The 16,971-nt window shown below is 47.1% G+C and overlaps 1 protein-coding gene across 2 annotated transcripts in view; it reads right to left on the bottom strand.

Annotated features, from left to right (window-relative positions):
• Window positions 1-16,971, bottom strand: part of LOC139403333 (protein DOP1B-like) — a 62,934-nt gene that overhangs the window by 8,621 nt on the left and 37,342 nt on the right. The window contains exons 10-25 of one of the 2 annotated variants that reach the window (XM_071146939.1): window positions 16,843-16,963; window positions 16,608-16,727; window positions 16,356-16,467; window positions 16,021-16,257; window positions 15,153-15,490; window positions 14,599-15,023; window positions 13,943-14,214; window positions 13,478-13,630; window positions 11,542-11,642; window positions 9,733-9,923; window positions 7,925-9,618; window positions 7,630-7,800; window positions 7,384-7,506; window positions 4,337-4,471; window positions 4,109-4,164; window positions 3,874-3,978 (exon numbers count right to left, since the gene is read on the bottom strand). In XM_071146939.1, coding sequence (XP_071003040.1) covers window positions 3,874-3,978; window positions 4,109-4,164; window positions 4,337-4,471; window positions 7,384-7,506; window positions 7,630-7,800; window positions 7,925-9,618; window positions 9,733-9,923; window positions 11,542-11,642; window positions 13,478-13,630; window positions 13,943-14,214; window positions 14,599-15,023; window positions 15,153-15,490; window positions 16,021-16,257; window positions 16,356-16,467; window positions 16,608-16,727; window positions 16,843-16,963 — 4,354 coding nt within the window. Of the gene's footprint in view, window positions 1-3,873; window positions 3,979-4,108; window positions 4,165-4,336; window positions 4,472-7,383; window positions 7,507-7,629; window positions 7,801-7,924; window positions 9,619-9,732; window positions 9,924-11,541; window positions 11,643-13,477; window positions 13,631-13,942; window positions 14,215-14,598; window positions 15,024-15,152; window positions 15,491-16,008; window positions 16,258-16,355; window positions 16,468-16,607; window positions 16,728-16,842; window positions 16,964-16,971 lie in introns of both variants that reach the window. The other variant, XM_071146938.1, reaches the window with a different exon arrangement.

The following is a 16,971-nucleotide window of genomic DNA, read 5'->3' as shown; positions in this document are numbered from 1 at the left end:
ACCAAACTCATTAAAACTGGCAGTAATAAAGCCTCTCTTGAAAAAGCCAAACCTTGACCAAGAAAATATTTTTAAAAACTAAAGTCGGACTATATCGAATCTCCCATTCCTCTCAAACATTTTAGAAAAAGCGGTTGCCCAGCAACTCACTGCCTTCCAGAAGAGCACTGAGATCACACTCGTGAAGGTGGTAAATTACCTTCTAATGGCGTCAGACCAGACCATCTGTCCTCGTGCTCCTAGACCTTAGTGCTGCTTTTGATACTATCGATCACCACATTCTTTTGGAGAGATTGTAAAACCCAAATTGGTCTACACGGACAAATTCTGGCCTGGTTTAGATCTTATCTGTCAGAAAAATATCAGTTTGTCTCTGTGGATGGTTTTTCCTCTGACAAATCAACTGTAAGTTTCAGTGTTTCTCAAGGTTCTGTTTTTAGGACCACTATTGTTTTCACTATATACAGTGCCTTGCGAAAGTATTCGGCCCCCTTGAACTTTGCGACCTTTTGCCACATTTCAGGCTTCAAACATAAAGATATAAAACTGTATTTTTTTGTGAAGAATCAACAACAAGTGGGACACAATAATGAAGTGGAACGACATTTATTGGATATTTCAAACTTTTTTAACAAATCAAAAACTGAAAAATTGGGCGTGCAAAATTATTCAGCCCCTTTACTTTCAGTGCAGCAAACTCTCTCCAGAAGTTCAGTGAGGATCTCTGAATGATCCAATGTTGACCTAAATGACTAATGATGATAAATACAATCCACCTGTGTGTAATCAAGTCTCCGTATAAATGCACCTGCACTGTGATAGTCTCAGAGGTCCGTTAAAGCGCAGAGAGCATCATGAAGAACAAGGAACACACCAGGCAGGTCCGAAATACTGTTGTGAAGAAGTTTAAAGCCGGATTTGGATACAAAAAGATTTCCCAAGCTTTAAACATCCCAAGGAGCACTGTGTAAGCGATAATATTGAAATGGAAGGAGTATCAGACCACTGCAAATCTACCAAGACCTGGCCGTCCCTCTAAACTTTCAGCTCATACAAGGAGAAGACTGATCAGAGATGCAGCCAAGAGGCCCATGATCACGCTGGATGAACTGCAGAGATCTACAGCTGAGGTGGGAGACTCTGTCCATAGGACAACAATCAGTCGTATATTGCACAAATCTGGCCTTTATGGAAGAGTGACAAGAAGAAAGCCATTTCTTAAAGATATCCATAAAAAGTGTTGTTTAAAGTTTGCCACAAGCCACCTGGGAGACACACCAAACATGTGGAAGAAGGTGCTCTGGTCAGATGAAACCAAAATTGAACTTTTTGGCAACAATGCAAAACGTTATGTTTGGCGTAAAAGCAACACAGCTGAACACACCATCCCCACTGTCAAACATGGTGGTGGCAGCATCATGGTTTGGGCCTGCTTTTCTTCAGCAGGGACAGGGAAGATGGTTAAAATTGATGGGAAGATGGATGGAGCCAAATACAGGACCATTCTGGAAGAAAACCTGATGGAGTCTGCAAAAGACCTGAGACTGGGACGGAGATTTGTCTTCCAACAAGACAATGATCCAAAACATAAAGCAAAATCTACAATGGAATGGTTCAAAAATAAACATATCCAGGTGTTAGAATGGCCAAGTCAAAGTCCAGACCTGAATCCAATCGAGAATCTGTGGAAAGAACTGAAAACTGCTGTTCACAAATGCTCTCGATCCAACCTCACTGAGCTCGAGCTGTTTTGCAAGGAGGAATGGGAAAAAAATTCAGTCTCTCGATGTGCAAAACTGATAGAGACATACCCCAAGCGACTTACAGCTGTAATCGCAGCAAAAGGTGGCGTTACAAAGTATTAACTTAAGGGGGCTGAATAATTTTGCACGCCCAATTTTTCAGTTTTTGATTTGTTAAAAAAGTTTGAAATATCCAATAAATGTCGTTCCACTTCATGATTGTGTCCCACTTGTTGTTGATTCTTCACAAAAAAATACAGTTTTATATCTTTATGTTTGAAGCCTGAAATGTGGCAAAAGGTCGCAAAGTTCAAGGGGGCCGAATACTTTCGCAAGGCACTGTATTTTACCTCTTGGTGATGTCATTCGGAAACATAATGTTAACTTTCACTGCTATGTGGACGATACACAGCTGTACATTTCGATGAAACATGGTGAAGCCCCAAAATTGCCCTCCCTGGAAGCCTGTGTTTCAGACATAAGGAAGTGGATGGCGGCAAATGTTTTACTTTTAAACTCGTACAAAACAGAGATGCTAGTTCTAAGTCCCAATAAACAAATACCCTGATCTCTCTTTTGACAAACATATCAAGACTATTTCCATCTACGTAACATTGCAAAAATCAGAAACTTTGTCCAAAAATGATGCAGAAAAATTAATCCATGCTTTTGCCACTTCTAGATTAGACTACTGCAATGCTCTACTTTCCGGCTACCCGGATAAAGCACTAAATAAACTTCAGTTAGTGCAAAACACGGCTGCTAGAATCTTGACTAGAACCAAGACATTTGATCACTTAAGGCTAGGGCTGATTTCAAGGTTTTACTGCTAACCTACAAAGCATCACATGGGCTTGCGCCAATCTATCTTTCTGAGTTGGTCCTGCCATACATACCTACACGTACACTACGGTCACAAGATGCAAGCCTCTTTATTGTCCATAGATTTTCTAAGCAAACAGCTGGAGGCAGAGCTTTCTCCTATAAAGCTCCATTTTTATGGAATGGTCTGCCTATCCATGTGAGAGACGCAGACTCGGTCTCGACCTTTAAGTCTTTATTGAAGACTCATCTCATCAGTAGGTCCTATGACTGAGTGTAGTCTGGCCCAGGAGTGTGAAGGTGAAAGGAAAGGACAGTTCCCCTCTCTTCTCTGGGATCCTCTGCCTCTAACCCTATTACGGGGGCTGAGTCACTGGCTTACCGGTGCTTAAGTTGGTGGATTGAAGATATCCCTCTAGTGGTGTGGGTGCTGTGCTTTGGCAAAGTGGGTGGGGTTATATCCTGCTTGGATGGCCCTGTCCAAGGATATAGTCGGACAGGGCCACAGTGTCTCCTGACACCTCCCGTCTCAGCCTCCAGTATATATGCTGCAATAGTTTGTGTCGGGGGGCTAGGGTCAGTCTGTTATATCTGGAGTATTTCTCCTGTCTTATCCGGTGTTCTGTCTTCTCTCTCAGCCCTAGCACCATGCCTGATGACTCCTTGCTGTCCCCAGTCCACCTGGTCGTGATGCTGCTCCAGTTTCAACTGTTCTGCCTGCGGCTATGAAACCCTGACCTGTTCACCAGACGTGCTACCTTGTCCCAGACACACACACACACACACACACTCGCTCACTCGCTGTCTCTAACTCTGAATGATCGGCTATGAAAAGCCAACTGACATTTACTCTTGAGGTGCTGACCTGTTGCACCCTCTACAACCACTGTGATTATTATTATTTGACCCTGCTGGTCATCTATGAACATTTGAACATCTTGGCCATGTACTGTTATAATCTCCACCCGGCACAGCCAGAAGAGGACTGGCCACCCCTCAGAGCCTGGTTCCTCTCTAGGTCTCTTCCTAGGTTCCTGCCTTTCTTGGGAGTTTTTCCTAGCCACCATGCTTCTACATCTGCATTGCTTTCTGTTTGGAGTTTTAGGCTGGGTTTCTGAATAGCACTTTGTGACATCGGCTGATGTAAAAAGGGCTTCATAAAATCATTTCATTGATTGATTAGTCGCTTCGGATAAAAAAAAGTCTGCTAAATGGCATATGTAATGTGATCAATAACTGAGACCGGTTTCTGGACATCAAGTGAACATTTTAGTACATGTGTCAGAAGGATAAGAAGTTGACGACTAACCCCAGCAGCAGGAAGTGTCCGGGCGGAGCCAGGTTGAGCTGCACAGACTCTCTGAGGAGACTGAGGAGGGGTGCCACATTTTCCTGGAGCGCCTGAGCTGGAATACTACGAGACAGACAGACAGACAGGAGGGTGGTGAAACATTGTTAAAGAATATCACATGTAGGCAAGAACTGAAGTGTATTACTAACTACATGGCAGTGTGAATCTCTGTGTTGATGTCGTTGTTTGTTACCTCTGGGTGTAGGCATAGCTGAACTGTAGCATGGGGATGTCTACCAGGGTGGACTTCTGCCACACAGACGAAGGAGAGACAGAAGGGAGTTGCATCAACTATGACCTTCAGATGACCACTATACCACCATGTCATTTCTCTCTGGGTTTAACAGTCAATTCTTTGTGTGTGTGTGTGTGTGTGTGTGTGTGTGTGTGTGTGTGTGTGTGTGTGTGTGTGTGTGTATACCTGGTCTCCTTTGATCTGGTGGGGTTTCTTTACCACCTCTTTGACCATCTGCAGGATGTTGTCTGTATGGAGCGTTCCCAGGGACTTCACCAGATCCACAATGGTCAGATGAGACTCACTGGACACAGGCAATATCTACAGAGATATGGAGAGAGAGAGAAAGAGAGAGGAGGAGATAAAGTATGCCCCCCCCCTCTCTCTATCTGTCACCCTCTTGTTGTAATGGAAGGTGTGTGTGTGTGTATGTATGTATGTGTCACCCTCTTGTTGTGATGGAAGGTGTGTGTGTGTTTGTATGTATGTGTCACCCTCTTGTTGTGATGGAAGGTGTGTGTGTGTGTGTGTGTGTGTGTGTGTGTGTGTGTGTGTTTGTATGTATGTGTCACCCTCTTGTTGTGATGGAAGGTGTGTGTGTGTGTGTGTATGTATGTGTCACCCTCTTGTTGTGATGGAAGGTGTGTGTGTGTGTGTGTGTATGTATGTGTCACCCTCTTGTTGTGATGGAAGGTGTGTGTGTGTGTGTGTGTGTGTGTGTGTGTGTGTGTGTATGTGTCACCCTCTTGTTGTGATGGAAGGTGTGTGTGTGTGTGTGTATGTATGTGTCACCCTCTTGTTGTGATGGAAGGTGTGTTTGTGTGTGTGTGTGTATGTATGTGTCACCCTCTTGTTGTGATGGAAGGTGTGTGTGTGTGTGTGTGTATGTATGTGTCACCCTCTTGTGATGGAAGGTGTGTGTGTGTGTGTATGTATGTGTCACCCTCTTGTTGTGATGGAAGGTGTGTGTGTGTGTGTGTGTGTGTGTGTATGTATGTGTCACCCTCTTGTTGTGATGGAAGGTGTGTGTGTCACCCTCTTGTTGTGATGGAAGGTGTGTGTGTTTGTATTTATGTGTCACCCTCTTGTTGTGATGGAAGGTGTGTGTGTGTGTGTGTGTGTGTGTGTATGTACAGTGCCTTGCGAAGGTATTCGGCCCCCTTGAACTTTGCGACCTTTTGCCACATTTCAGGCTTCAAACATAAAGATATAAAACTGTATTTTGTTGTGAAGAATCAACAACAAGTGGGACACAATCATGAAGTGGAACGACATTTATTGGATATTTCAAACTTTTTTAACAAATCAAAAACTGAAAAATTGGGCGTGCAAAATTATTCAGCCCCCTTAAGGTAATACTTTGTAGCGCCACCTTTTGCTGCGATTACAGCTGTAAGTCGCTTGGGGTATGTCTCTATCAGTTTTGCACATCGAGAGACTGACATTTTTCCCCCTTTCTCCTTGCAAAACAGCTCGAGCTCAGTGAGGTTGGATGGAGAGCATTTGTGAACAGCAGTTTTCAGTTCTTTCCACAGATTCTCGATTGGATTCAGGTCTGGACTTTGACTTGGCCATTCTAACACCTGGATATGTTTATTTTTGAACCATTCCATTGTAGATTTTGCTTTATGTTTTGGATCATTGTCTTGTTGGAAGACAAATCTCCGTCCCAGTCTCAGGTCTTTTGCAGACTCCATCAGGTTTTCTTCCAGAATGGTCCTGTATTTGGCTCCATCCATCTTCCCATCAATTTTAACCATCTTCCCTGTCCCTGCTGAAGAAAAGCAGGCCCAAACCATGATGCTGCCACCACCATGTTTGACAGTGGGGATGGTGTGTTCAGCTGTGTTGTTTTTACGCCAAACATAACGTTTTGCATTGTTGCCAAAAAGTTCAATTTTGGTTTCATCTGACCAGAGCACCTTCTTCCACATGTTTGGTGTGTCTCCCAGGTGGCTTGTGGCAAACTTTAAACGACACTTTTTATGGATATCTTTAAGAAATGGCTTTCTTCTTGCCACTCTTCCATAAAGGCCAGATTTGTGCAATATACGACTGATTGTTGTCCTATGGACAGAGTCTCCCACCTCAGCTGTAGATCTCTGCAGTTCATCCAGAGTGATCATGGGCCTCTTGGCTGCATCTCTGATCAGTCTTCTCCTTGTATGAGCTGAAAGTTTAGAGGGACGGCCAGGTCTTGGTAGATTTGCAGTGGTCTGATACTCCTTCCATTTCAATATTATCGCTTGCACAGTGCTCCTTGGGATGTTTAAAGCTTGGGAAATCTTTTTGTATCCAAATCCGGCTTTAAACTTCTTCACAACAGTATCTCGGACCTGCCTGGTGTGTTCCTTGTTCTTCATGATGCTCTCTGCGCTTTTAACGGACCTCTGAGACTATCACAGTGCAGGTGCATTTATACGGAGACTTGATTACACACAGGTGGATTGTATTTATCATCATTAGTCATTTAGGTCAACATTGGATCATTCAGAGATCCTCACTGAACTTCTGGAGAGAGTTTGCTGCACTGAAAGTAAAGGGGCTGAATAATTTTGCACGCCCAATTTTTCAGTTTTTGATTTGTTTTAAATATCCAATAAATGTCGTTCCACTTCATGATTGTGTCCCACTTGTTGTTGATTCTTCACAAAAAAATACAGTTTTATATCTTTATGTTTGAAGCCTGAAATGTGGCAAAAGGTCGCAAAGTTCAAGGGGGCCGAATACTTTCGCAAGGCACTGTATGTGTCACCCTCTTGTTGTGATGGAAGGTGTGTGTGTGTGTATGTATGTGTCACCCTCTTGTTGTGATGGAAGGTGTGTGTGTATGTATGTGTGACCCTCTTGTTGTGATGGAAGGTGTGTGTGTGTGTGTGTGTGTGTATGTATTTATCACCCTCTTGTTGTGATGGAAGGTGTGTGTGTGTGTGTGTGTGTGTGTATGTATGTATGTGTCACCCTCTTGTTGTGATGGAAGGTGTGTGTGTGTGTGTGTATGTATGTATGTATGTATGTATGTATGTACGTACGTACGTACGCATGCATGTATGTATGTATGTATGCATGTATGTCACCCTCTTGTTGTGATGGAAGGTGTGTGTGTGTATGTATGTATGTATGTATGCATGTATGCATGTGTCACCCTCTTGTTGTGATGGGAGGTGTGTGAGTGCATGTATGTGTCATCCACTTGTTGCAAAAATAAATAATAATAATTTTCAAACACTCACTTTGTTTGTGGTGTGTCTCTTGCTCCTCCGGCTGCTCCACACTGCTCCCACTGAGGCCATGAGCTGCACCCCATACTGCCCCGTCAGAGGAGTCAGAAACTCCAACACACGCTGCCTCAGGATCTACACACACACACACACACAAGTACCATCAGAGTGACACACAAATTCACATGCAGTACATATCATAGCACTACTTACTTCCCATACAAACACACTCCCACGCAAACATAAACACAGGCATACCTTGGAGCTCCTGAAGTAGACGGATGTGGAGGGGTGTCTGGTGGTCCTCTGGGACTCCTCCCTCTTGACCACACCCCACAGCAGAGCCATACTACTGAGCATGTGTGGCAGCTCCTTGATCACAGCATTGCGTGCGTTCCGGACGTCTGCAGGGTCACAGGCCACCAGGGACTGAGAGGGACAGATGGAAACATTAAACAATTGTTTTCTGCATTCAACTCTGTGTGTCTGAGTGGGTAGCAGAGTGATCCACCTACATGTTGCCAAATCAGTAGTGTGTGTGTGTGTGACTCACCTTCTTGTTGTCCAGTAGACAGTGGTGAGTGAGTGTGGTCAGTCCCTCCAGTAGGGTGAGAGGGTAATCAGGAGCAATGTTCTCCTTCCTGCTACTCTGTGTAGCCTTCCCCCCGTCGTGATCGTACTGTTTGACCAGCTCATCCAGGTTCCTGCAGATCTGGGTGATAAGCGGAGCAACGATGATGCCCAGTGAGCGCCCGAGGTAGGGCAGAGACGAGCACAGCAGAGCCACCCAGTGGGGGTGCATGGCATAGCCGTACTGCGGCTGCAGAGCCCGGGCTGCAGCAGACACAAACATCCCCTGGGCTGTGATGGGCTGGGTCTGGACGTACTGAGCTGCCTTGATGGACTGTTGGAACAGAACCCCTGTCTGCCATTCCTGCTTCATGGCTGAGGAGGCAGGGGTAGCTACAGGTGTGTCACGGGGCTCATCGGGGTGCGGGGTTGAACCAGACCCCCCTGGCCACACGTAGTACTCCAGGACGATGAGGGCCTGTAGGAGCTTGAGCAGCTCCATCTGTAAGGGGTATTGCTCCTGCCCCCCTCCCCCTCCAAGATTCACCAGGCTCTCCTCAGACAGGCCCACCTGTTCATCGAACAGATTCAGACTCCCCATGGCAGAGTCCTTCTCCACCCCTTTCTGGCTGATGTACATGGAGGCTGAGAGGGTGAGAAGGGCGTAGTGCTGCACCTTACACCCAGCCAGCAGCTTGCGGATGGCCTCTGGGCCGACCCCAGCCTCCTGCAGGGTGGAGCTGTCCCTCTGACCCCACACCACACACCCCAGCTGAGTCACCAGGCGGGTCAGCACCCCCACGCTCTTCACCTGGACCTCCCTGTTCCCCTGCAGCTCCCTGGGACCTAGGGTGAGGTAGGACGGGTAGTGGGAATGTAGGAACCTCAAGCACAGCGATACCAGCAGCTCGATGAGCAGGGAAGGGGGAATGGAGGGCGAGGAGGTGGGCGAGAGCAGGCGTCCATGGAAGCCTCTTCCGTCCTGGGCCTGCTGGTGGCGCTGGAGAAGGTTGGAGACCAGGTTGAGGTGGGCGGCTGAGCTGGTGTCCAGGGAGGTGGAGGAGAGGGCGTCCACTAGAGGGCGCTGGGCGCTGCTCCTCAACAGACTGTCTAACAGGGCCAGGCCGTGGAGCAGGCGGGGCCAGCCGCCGGGCATAGAGTACAGCAGAACATGGCGGAACAGAGAGTCAATGACTTCACGCTTCTCACGCTCCTGTTTGAGGAGACGCGACTGAGCCATGGCTTCACGCTCCAGGTCATCCTCCTCGCTCGACAGCGAATCGGACACTTGCGTGTGTTCCGATTCCACCCTCCTCAGGCAGCTGACCACACCTCCTTCCTCTACGCTACAACCGTAAGTGGCGGAGCTGGAGTTCTCTGTGGAGACCTGGGCACCACTGGTGTCAGCTGACTCGGTGTGTTCGCTCTCTTCCTCCTCCTCCTCCTCTAGCTCGTCTTCCCCCTCTGTGGCTTCGCTCTCACTGCAAGACACCCCTGTGGAGTCAGCCGCTGGATTGGTCGTCTCTGGGTCACGCTCTAGCTCCCCCCACAGGGCCTCCCGGTCCACCAGGATCATGTGACCCAGTGTACCCTCATCTGGTTGGGTGCTGGTTGCCATGGCACCCGTGGAACCCTTGGTGGTGCTTCGACTTCTGCTGTTTAAATCTTTCAGATTACCTACGGAGAGAAAGAGGTCTACCAAAACATATACACACTAGGAGAGCAACATCCCTAAACACTCCAACAATCACCACTTAACACTCCAGAACACACACAAACACACGCACGCACCTGCGGTGAGGTTCTGTTTGACACTCTGGATGGTGCAGCGCTGGGTGGAGGGGTGGAGCAGCAGCAGCAGAACAGGCTCCAGGATGCGGACCACGTCCTGCAGGGAGAGAGCCCTGACCAGCCAGCACTGGGCTGCAGCACTCACAGAACCATCTGGGCTGTTCAGACAGTCCACCACCACGCACAGAGACCTGGGACAGAGATACACAGAGTCAGTCATAGGGAGATGAGGGACAGACACACAATCTTAAATAGTGCTCAGACAAGACAGACAGACAGACAGACAGACAGACAGACAGACAGACAGACAGACAGACAGACAAAGAGTCCATCTCAGTTATCTGAGGAAAGCAGAACAGGTTCACTACAGTAGTACAGTCGTGGCCTAAAGTTGAGAATGACACAAATATAAATTTTCATCAAGTTTGCTGCTTCAGTGTCTTCAGATATTTTTGTCAGATGTTACTATGGAATACTGAAGTATAATTACAAGCATTTCATAAGTGTCAAAGGCTTTTATTGACAATTACATGAAGTTGACGCCAAGAGTCAATATTTGCAGTGTTGACCCTTCTTTTCAAGAGCTCTGCAATCCACCCTGGCATGCTGTCAATTAACTTCGGGGCCACACTGATGGCAGTCCATTCTTGCATAATCATAATCAGAGTTTGTCAGAATTTGTGGGTTTTTGTTTGTCGACCCGCCTCTTGAGGATTGAACATAAGTTCTCAATGGGATTAAGGTCTAGGGAGTTTCCTGGCCATGGACCCAAAATATTGATGTTTTGTTCCCCAAGCCACTTAGTTATCACTTTTGCCTTATGGCAAGGTGCTCTATCATGCTGGAAAAGGCATTGTTCGTCACCAAACTGTTCTTGGATGGTTGGGAGAAGTTGCTCTCGGAGGATGTATTGGTACCATTCTATATTCATGGCTGTGTTCTTAGGCAAAATTGTGAGTGAGCCCACTCCCTTGGCTGAGAAGCAACTGCACACATGAATGGTCTCAGGATGCGTTTCTGTTGGCATGACACAGGACTGATGGTAGCTCTCACCTTGTCTTCTCCGGGGATCGAAAAAGGGATTCATCAGAGAAAATGACTTTACCCCAGTCCTCAGCAGTCCAATCCCTGTTCCGTTTGCAGAATATCAGTCTGTCCCTGATGTTTTTCCTGGAGAGAAGTGGCTTCATTGCTGCCCATCTTGACACCAGGCCATCCTCAAAAAGTCTTCGCCTCACTATGTGGGCAGATGCACTCACACCTGCCTGCTGCCATTCCTGAGCAATTTCTGTACTGGTGGTTCCCCGATCCCGCTGCTGAATCAACTTTAGGAGACGGTCCTCTCGCTTGCTGGACTTTCTTGGGCGCACTGAAGCCTTCTTCACAACAATTGAACCTCTCTCCTTGAAGTTCTTGATGATCCAATAAATGGTTGATTTAGGCGCAATCTTACTGGCAGCAATATCCTTGCCTGTGAAGCCCTTTTTGTGCAAAGCAATGATAACGGCACATGTTTCCTTGCAGGTAACCATGGTTGACAGAGGAAGAACAATGATTCCAAGCACCACCCTCTTTTTGAAGCTTCCAGTCTGTTATTTGAACTCAATCAGCATGACAGAGTGATCTCCAGCCTTGTCCTCGTCAACACTCACACCTGTGTTAACAAGAGTTTGTGAAAATGTTGTGTCATTCTCAAAACTTTTGGCCACGACTGTAGAATCACGAAGCAGAATACACTGGGGACCACAGCACAAACTGCTGTTGGACCCAGAGACCAACCACTGACCATACTTCAAGCTCTGTACTCACCGGTCAAACGATCGGTTCAGAGACATGGTCCGGTTTGACTGGTTCTCCCTGGTCAGGTGCCACAGCACTGAGAACCTATGTAGGGCCTCCAATCGTATAGCCTGAGGGAATACACAAAACATACAGTGGGGAGAACAAGTATTTGATAACCTGAAAAATCGGCAGTGTTTCCTACTTACAAAGCATGTAGAGGTCTGTCATTTTTATCATAGGTACATGTCAACCGTGAGAGACGGAATCTAAAGCAAAAATCCAGAAAATCACATTGTATGATTTTTAAGTAATTAATTTGCATTTTATTGCATGACATAAGTATTTGATACAACAGAAAATCAGAACTTAATATTTGGTACAGAAACCTTTGGTTTGCAATTACAGAGATCATACGTTTCCTGTAGTTCTTGACCAGGTTTGCACACACTGCAGCAGGGATTTTGGCCCACTCCTCCATACAGATCCTTCAGGTTTCGGGGCTGTCGCTGGACAATACGGACTTTCAGCTCCCTCCAAAGATTTTCTATTGGGTTCAGGTCTGGAGACTGGCTAGGCCACTCCAGGACCTTGAGATGCTTCTTACAGAGCCACTCTTTAGTTGCCCTGGCTGTGTGTTTCGGGTTGTTGTCATGCTGGAAGACCCAGCCACGACCCATCTTCAATGCTCTTACTGAGGGAAGGAGGCTGTTGGCCAAGATCTCGCGATACATGGCCCCATCCATCCTCCCCTCAATACGGTGCAGTCGTCCTGTCCCCTTTGCAGAAAAGCATCCCCACAGAATGATGTTTCCACCTCCATGCTTCACGGTTGGGATGGTGATCTTGGGGTTGTACTCATCCTTCTTCTTCCTCCAAACACGGCAAGTGGAGTTTAGACCAAAAAGCTCTATTTTTGTTTCATCAGACCACATGATCTTCTCCCATTCCTCTTCTGGATTATCCAGATGGTCATTGGCAAACTTCAGACGGGCCTGGACATGCGCTGGCTTGAGCAGGGGGACCTTGCGTTTGCTGCAGGATTTTAATCCATGACGGCGTAGTGTGTTACTAATGGTTTTCTTTGAGACTGTGGTCCTAGCTCTCTTCAGGTCATTGACCAGGTCCTGCCGTGTAGTTCTGGGCTGATCACTCACCTTCCTCATGATCATTGATGCCCCACGAGGTGAGATCTTGCATGGAGCCCCAGACCGAGGGTGATTGGCCGTCATCTTGAACTTCTTCCATTTTCTAATAATTGCGCCAACAGTTGTTGCCTTCTCACCAAGCTGCTTGCCTATTGTCCTGTAGCCCATCCCAGCCTTGTGCAGGTCAACAATTTTATCCCTGATGTCCTTACACAGCTCTCTGGTCTTGGCCATTGTGGAGAGGTTGGATGGAGTCTGTTTGATTGAGTGTGTGGACAGGTGTCTTTTATACAGGTAATGAGTTCAAACAGGTGCAGTTAATATAAGTAATGCGTGGAGAACAGGAGGGCTTCTTAAAGAAAAACTAACAGGTGAATGAGAGCCGGAATTCTTACTGGTTGGTAGGTGATCAAATACTTATGTCATGCAATAAAATGCAAATTAATTACTTAAAAATCATACAATGTGATTTTATGGATTTTTGTTTTAGATTCCGTCTCTCACAGTTGAAGTGTACCTATGATAAAAATTACAGACCTCTACATGCTTTGTAAGTAGGAAAACCTGCAAAATCGGCAGTGTATCAAATACTTGTTCTTCCCACTGTAACTGACATGTTAGTTATACACAGAGGATGACTTACTGTTTGTTATATCACATGAGTTTAGGCTGGAGTATTTGTTCATATGTTAGGTGGCTATATGTAAAACCTCAGTGCTATTTAAATGCGTTAGGAGTATTGGATGGCTCTTTGCTGTAGGCGTCTAGTGTCTTGATATTACAGTAAAATCTTGTTAGTGTGTGTATGTGTTCTGTACCTTATCTCTGTGAAGTAAAGCCTGGCAGACGATGTCCTCACAGATGGATGCGGACGGGGCCAGGCAGTGGAGCCGATAGAAGAGCTCCACACAGGAGGTGTGCTGCTCTCGACGCTCCACATCCAGCTGACCCCACAGCACCTGGGCCACCCGCTGCATGGGATCACAAAGATGAAAGGTGAAATGTTAGAGGTGATGATGATCGGTGTTCATTTGAATCAACTTAACGCAGCAGCATCAGATTACTAATGATCCTGATTTGGTTAGGTAATAGGCAGCAGAAATGAAAAAGGTGATGATGCTGTTGGACATAGAGTTACAGATGACACATTCACTAAGGAAATTTACACATTTCATCATATTATAGAGTAACACGTCAGACCAGCTAGGACTACTCATACTATGTTCCCTCTTTATGTAGCAATAATACAAGCCCCCTGCCATGGTAGACCATGATTTCCTGACCTGGTAGAAATCTGTACTCTGCTCGATGGCGCTGAGCAGGCCTGGGTAGATGGGGGGTACAGTGACCATCTGCAGCCGTCCGCTCAGGGGGTTGGCGTTGCTGGCCTGGTAGCGCCTGGTCTTGTCCTGGATGACCAGGGCCAGGGACTGGGAGTGGTTGATGAGCTCCAGAAGAGAGGACACAGCCGTGTGCTGCACCTGGTAGTCCCTCGACAGGCAACACAGGGTCATCAAGGACCTCAGCCACAAAGGCAGGCAGCCCACGTCACTATCTGAAGAGAAAAAACAAAACAATATTTTGGTTACTTCCCATTCAATGAGTTCAAATTAGTCAAGATCATGAAAGCATATATCAGTATACTGACTTGAACCAACAAAGTGGTCAATTCAGCCCTGTTAGTAAGCCATGTTAGGAGTAGGAGTACACACTAAAGCTTAAGCTTTTCATTTGAATAGACAAACCAGCACCCCAGTAAACCTTTTGGTTAAGAGTAGAGTTGTAGAGTTATACAAATTCCCCTATGTGGACTCAATTGTGTGAGTCTGACATGCAAGACTACTGGTTGGCTAACTAACTACAGTAAGTTTGTGTAGAGCTGTATAGACTGACCTGTATGGGTAAACAACCATTATTGTGTAAAAGTGTATACTGTCACCTGTATGGTGGAACATGTCACTGTAGAGCACCTGGCTCTCCTCCTCACTCAGGTACAGGGGGAAGGTGGTACACTCCAACAGCAGGTGGCATGCTGCCGTGAACGCCTGGCGGCACTCCTCTGAAATCTCCGCCCTGCCCCGGGGCATGTACCCTGCCCCCCAGTCCACCCCTCCTCCCGTGCCCACTCGCCCTTTCTTCTTCTCTGTAGGTGGGACAGGGAGGTCTGGGACAGGGGGGTCCGAGATAGAGCGTGGTTTGTGTTTGTTGGGGGTGAAGAGCTCGGCTAGCTTGTCTTTGATCTGGGTCGTGGTGATCTGAGGGCCCTCCTGGAACGAGGTTTTCCCACCAGGGGAGAGGGCAGCGGGGTCCGGATGTACAGCCTCCTCCTGCCCCCTGACGTCCTCCACCTGAACCAGCAGGTACCTGGGAGGGGAGAGGAGGGAGAGAGAGATGGGGAGAGAGAGAGAGAGAGTTGATCAAGTCGTTTTGATTGATGCATGTTGTGCTTGATGACTGTGTTACATGTTTTCCAGATGTGATCATGTTCTCTACCAGGTGGTTATGAAGGTCAGTATATCCAGCAGACACTGGGTCATGGTCTCCACATTGCCCCCCTTCCTCCACACACCCTGGCACTCTTTCACGATCCCCACCCCCTCTGGGCTCAGTCCCACCCCTGGTAAGAGGTGCAGTTCCGAGGGTGAGGCGCTGATGCCCAATCCGCTGTCTTCAGACCGAAGGAGTGGGAAGGCGCTTTCTCCCTCTACCGGGCCAGTCTCCTGCTCCACAACCCCATTCAGCTCTTCCTCTGGTTCTGCGTTGTCATGGTTAACGTTGACCCGACTGCCCTCTTCCTCCTCCTCGACCCTTTCCTTCTCCATATCCTGCATCTAAGGGGAGAAAATGTATGATCCAACCAGAATACCACCAATGAGGGAGTGGGTAGTATGACCTTAAAAGGACTGTTTACTTGTCCTTAAACTCAAAAAATATTTTCTAATTTTTTCCCAAAAATTTTAGAGAAATCCCATCGTGATCCAGTATCTGGCTGAAAGAAGCTAAAGATCAGTGTAAGCTGTGTTTATGTGACAGACAGACAGGCCAGTGTTACAGCTGGACTTCAGACCTTGTTTATATCTGCAGGGAGAGTGAAATTACAAGATTGGTTGGCCTGTGTAGTCTGGATCTACCATCAAGACAAGAGGAGTACAGTACATGAGAGACAGCCTAACAAGGGGCTAACCCTGCCAGGAATGTTATCCATCAGTCAGACAGGTCACCTACCAGACAGTTCATCCTGAGGGCATGACCATTCTTAAGTACCTCAGTAGTGCTGCATCCCTAACTCCCATTTTCCTTCTACTCTCCATACGCATGCCAGTTTCTCTGAACCACTGCACACACTCACACAGCCACTGACCGGAACAAATTTGAAGCTCTCCTCCTGTGTCGGTGACTTCACTTTCTGTGACTGTGACTCCACCTCCATGTCCATATAAGTCACGGGCATCTGGATCTTACTGAGCACCTTGAAGCAGGTGCGCAGGCCCTGTGTGAGCTCCAATAGGTCCAGACAGGTCATGTGGGTACGGAGTGCATGCAGCATGCGGCCAAGCATCTGGGGCAGGAACTGAGACTGGATGTCAGCATGGAGCTCCTATTGGACCAGACCAATCAGATAGGGTTAGAGAGAGCAAGAAAGAGAGGGAAAGAGAGAGAAAGAGGAAAAATAGAAGCATGTGTGTGTGTGTGTACAAGAGGGATGACGTCCAGTAGGAATATGATGAGAGTGGAAATCTCTGTGACAGAGGGAGCAGGAGAGTCACTGTGATACTGCAGAGGGGGTGGTGGCAGGTCAGCTGGGTCGCTATTGAGACAGAGACACAGAGAGAGATCAGCTAAACAACATAAAAGACATTCGAGTTGGAGAAAGATGCTTTATAACAGCAAAGCTACAGTGACTATTCCAGAGGAGGTACAGTAGGTGCTAGTAGAGGCGTTACCTACCTGAGGCAGGTGCAGAAGTGGCAGGTAATGTAGTCCCACAGGAACTCACTGTTCATGGAGCTCACCAGCATGTTCACCGTCTTTATGATTTCTGATGCGTTCTTGTTCTCTTTTATTTTACTGCACAGACAACACATCTAGGCAGTCACTATCATGTCGATCTCTTTTTAGGAAACTTCCCAATAAATATCATTCATCTATATTAGTTCACTCTCCACTCGTCCCATCCTCTCACCTGGCTAGCTGGTTGCCTGTCAGGCCAGTGCTGGTGATAGACTCCTCCCCCAACATCTCTCTGCAGTAGCTGTAGAATGCTCTCACCACCTCCAATAACACACTGCCCACTATCAGAGGACCTGAGAGA

The sequence above is a fragment of the Oncorhynchus clarkii genome, chromosome 3 (genome assembly GCF_045791955.1).
Source record: "Oncorhynchus clarkii lewisi isolate Uvic-CL-2024 chromosome 3, UVic_Ocla_1.0, whole genome shotgun sequence".
In the NCBI taxonomy this organism is placed as follows: domain Eukaryota; kingdom Metazoa; phylum Chordata; class Actinopteri; order Salmoniformes; family Salmonidae; genus Oncorhynchus; species Oncorhynchus clarkii.
This window is presented reverse-complemented; position numbering and strand designations above follow the sequence as displayed.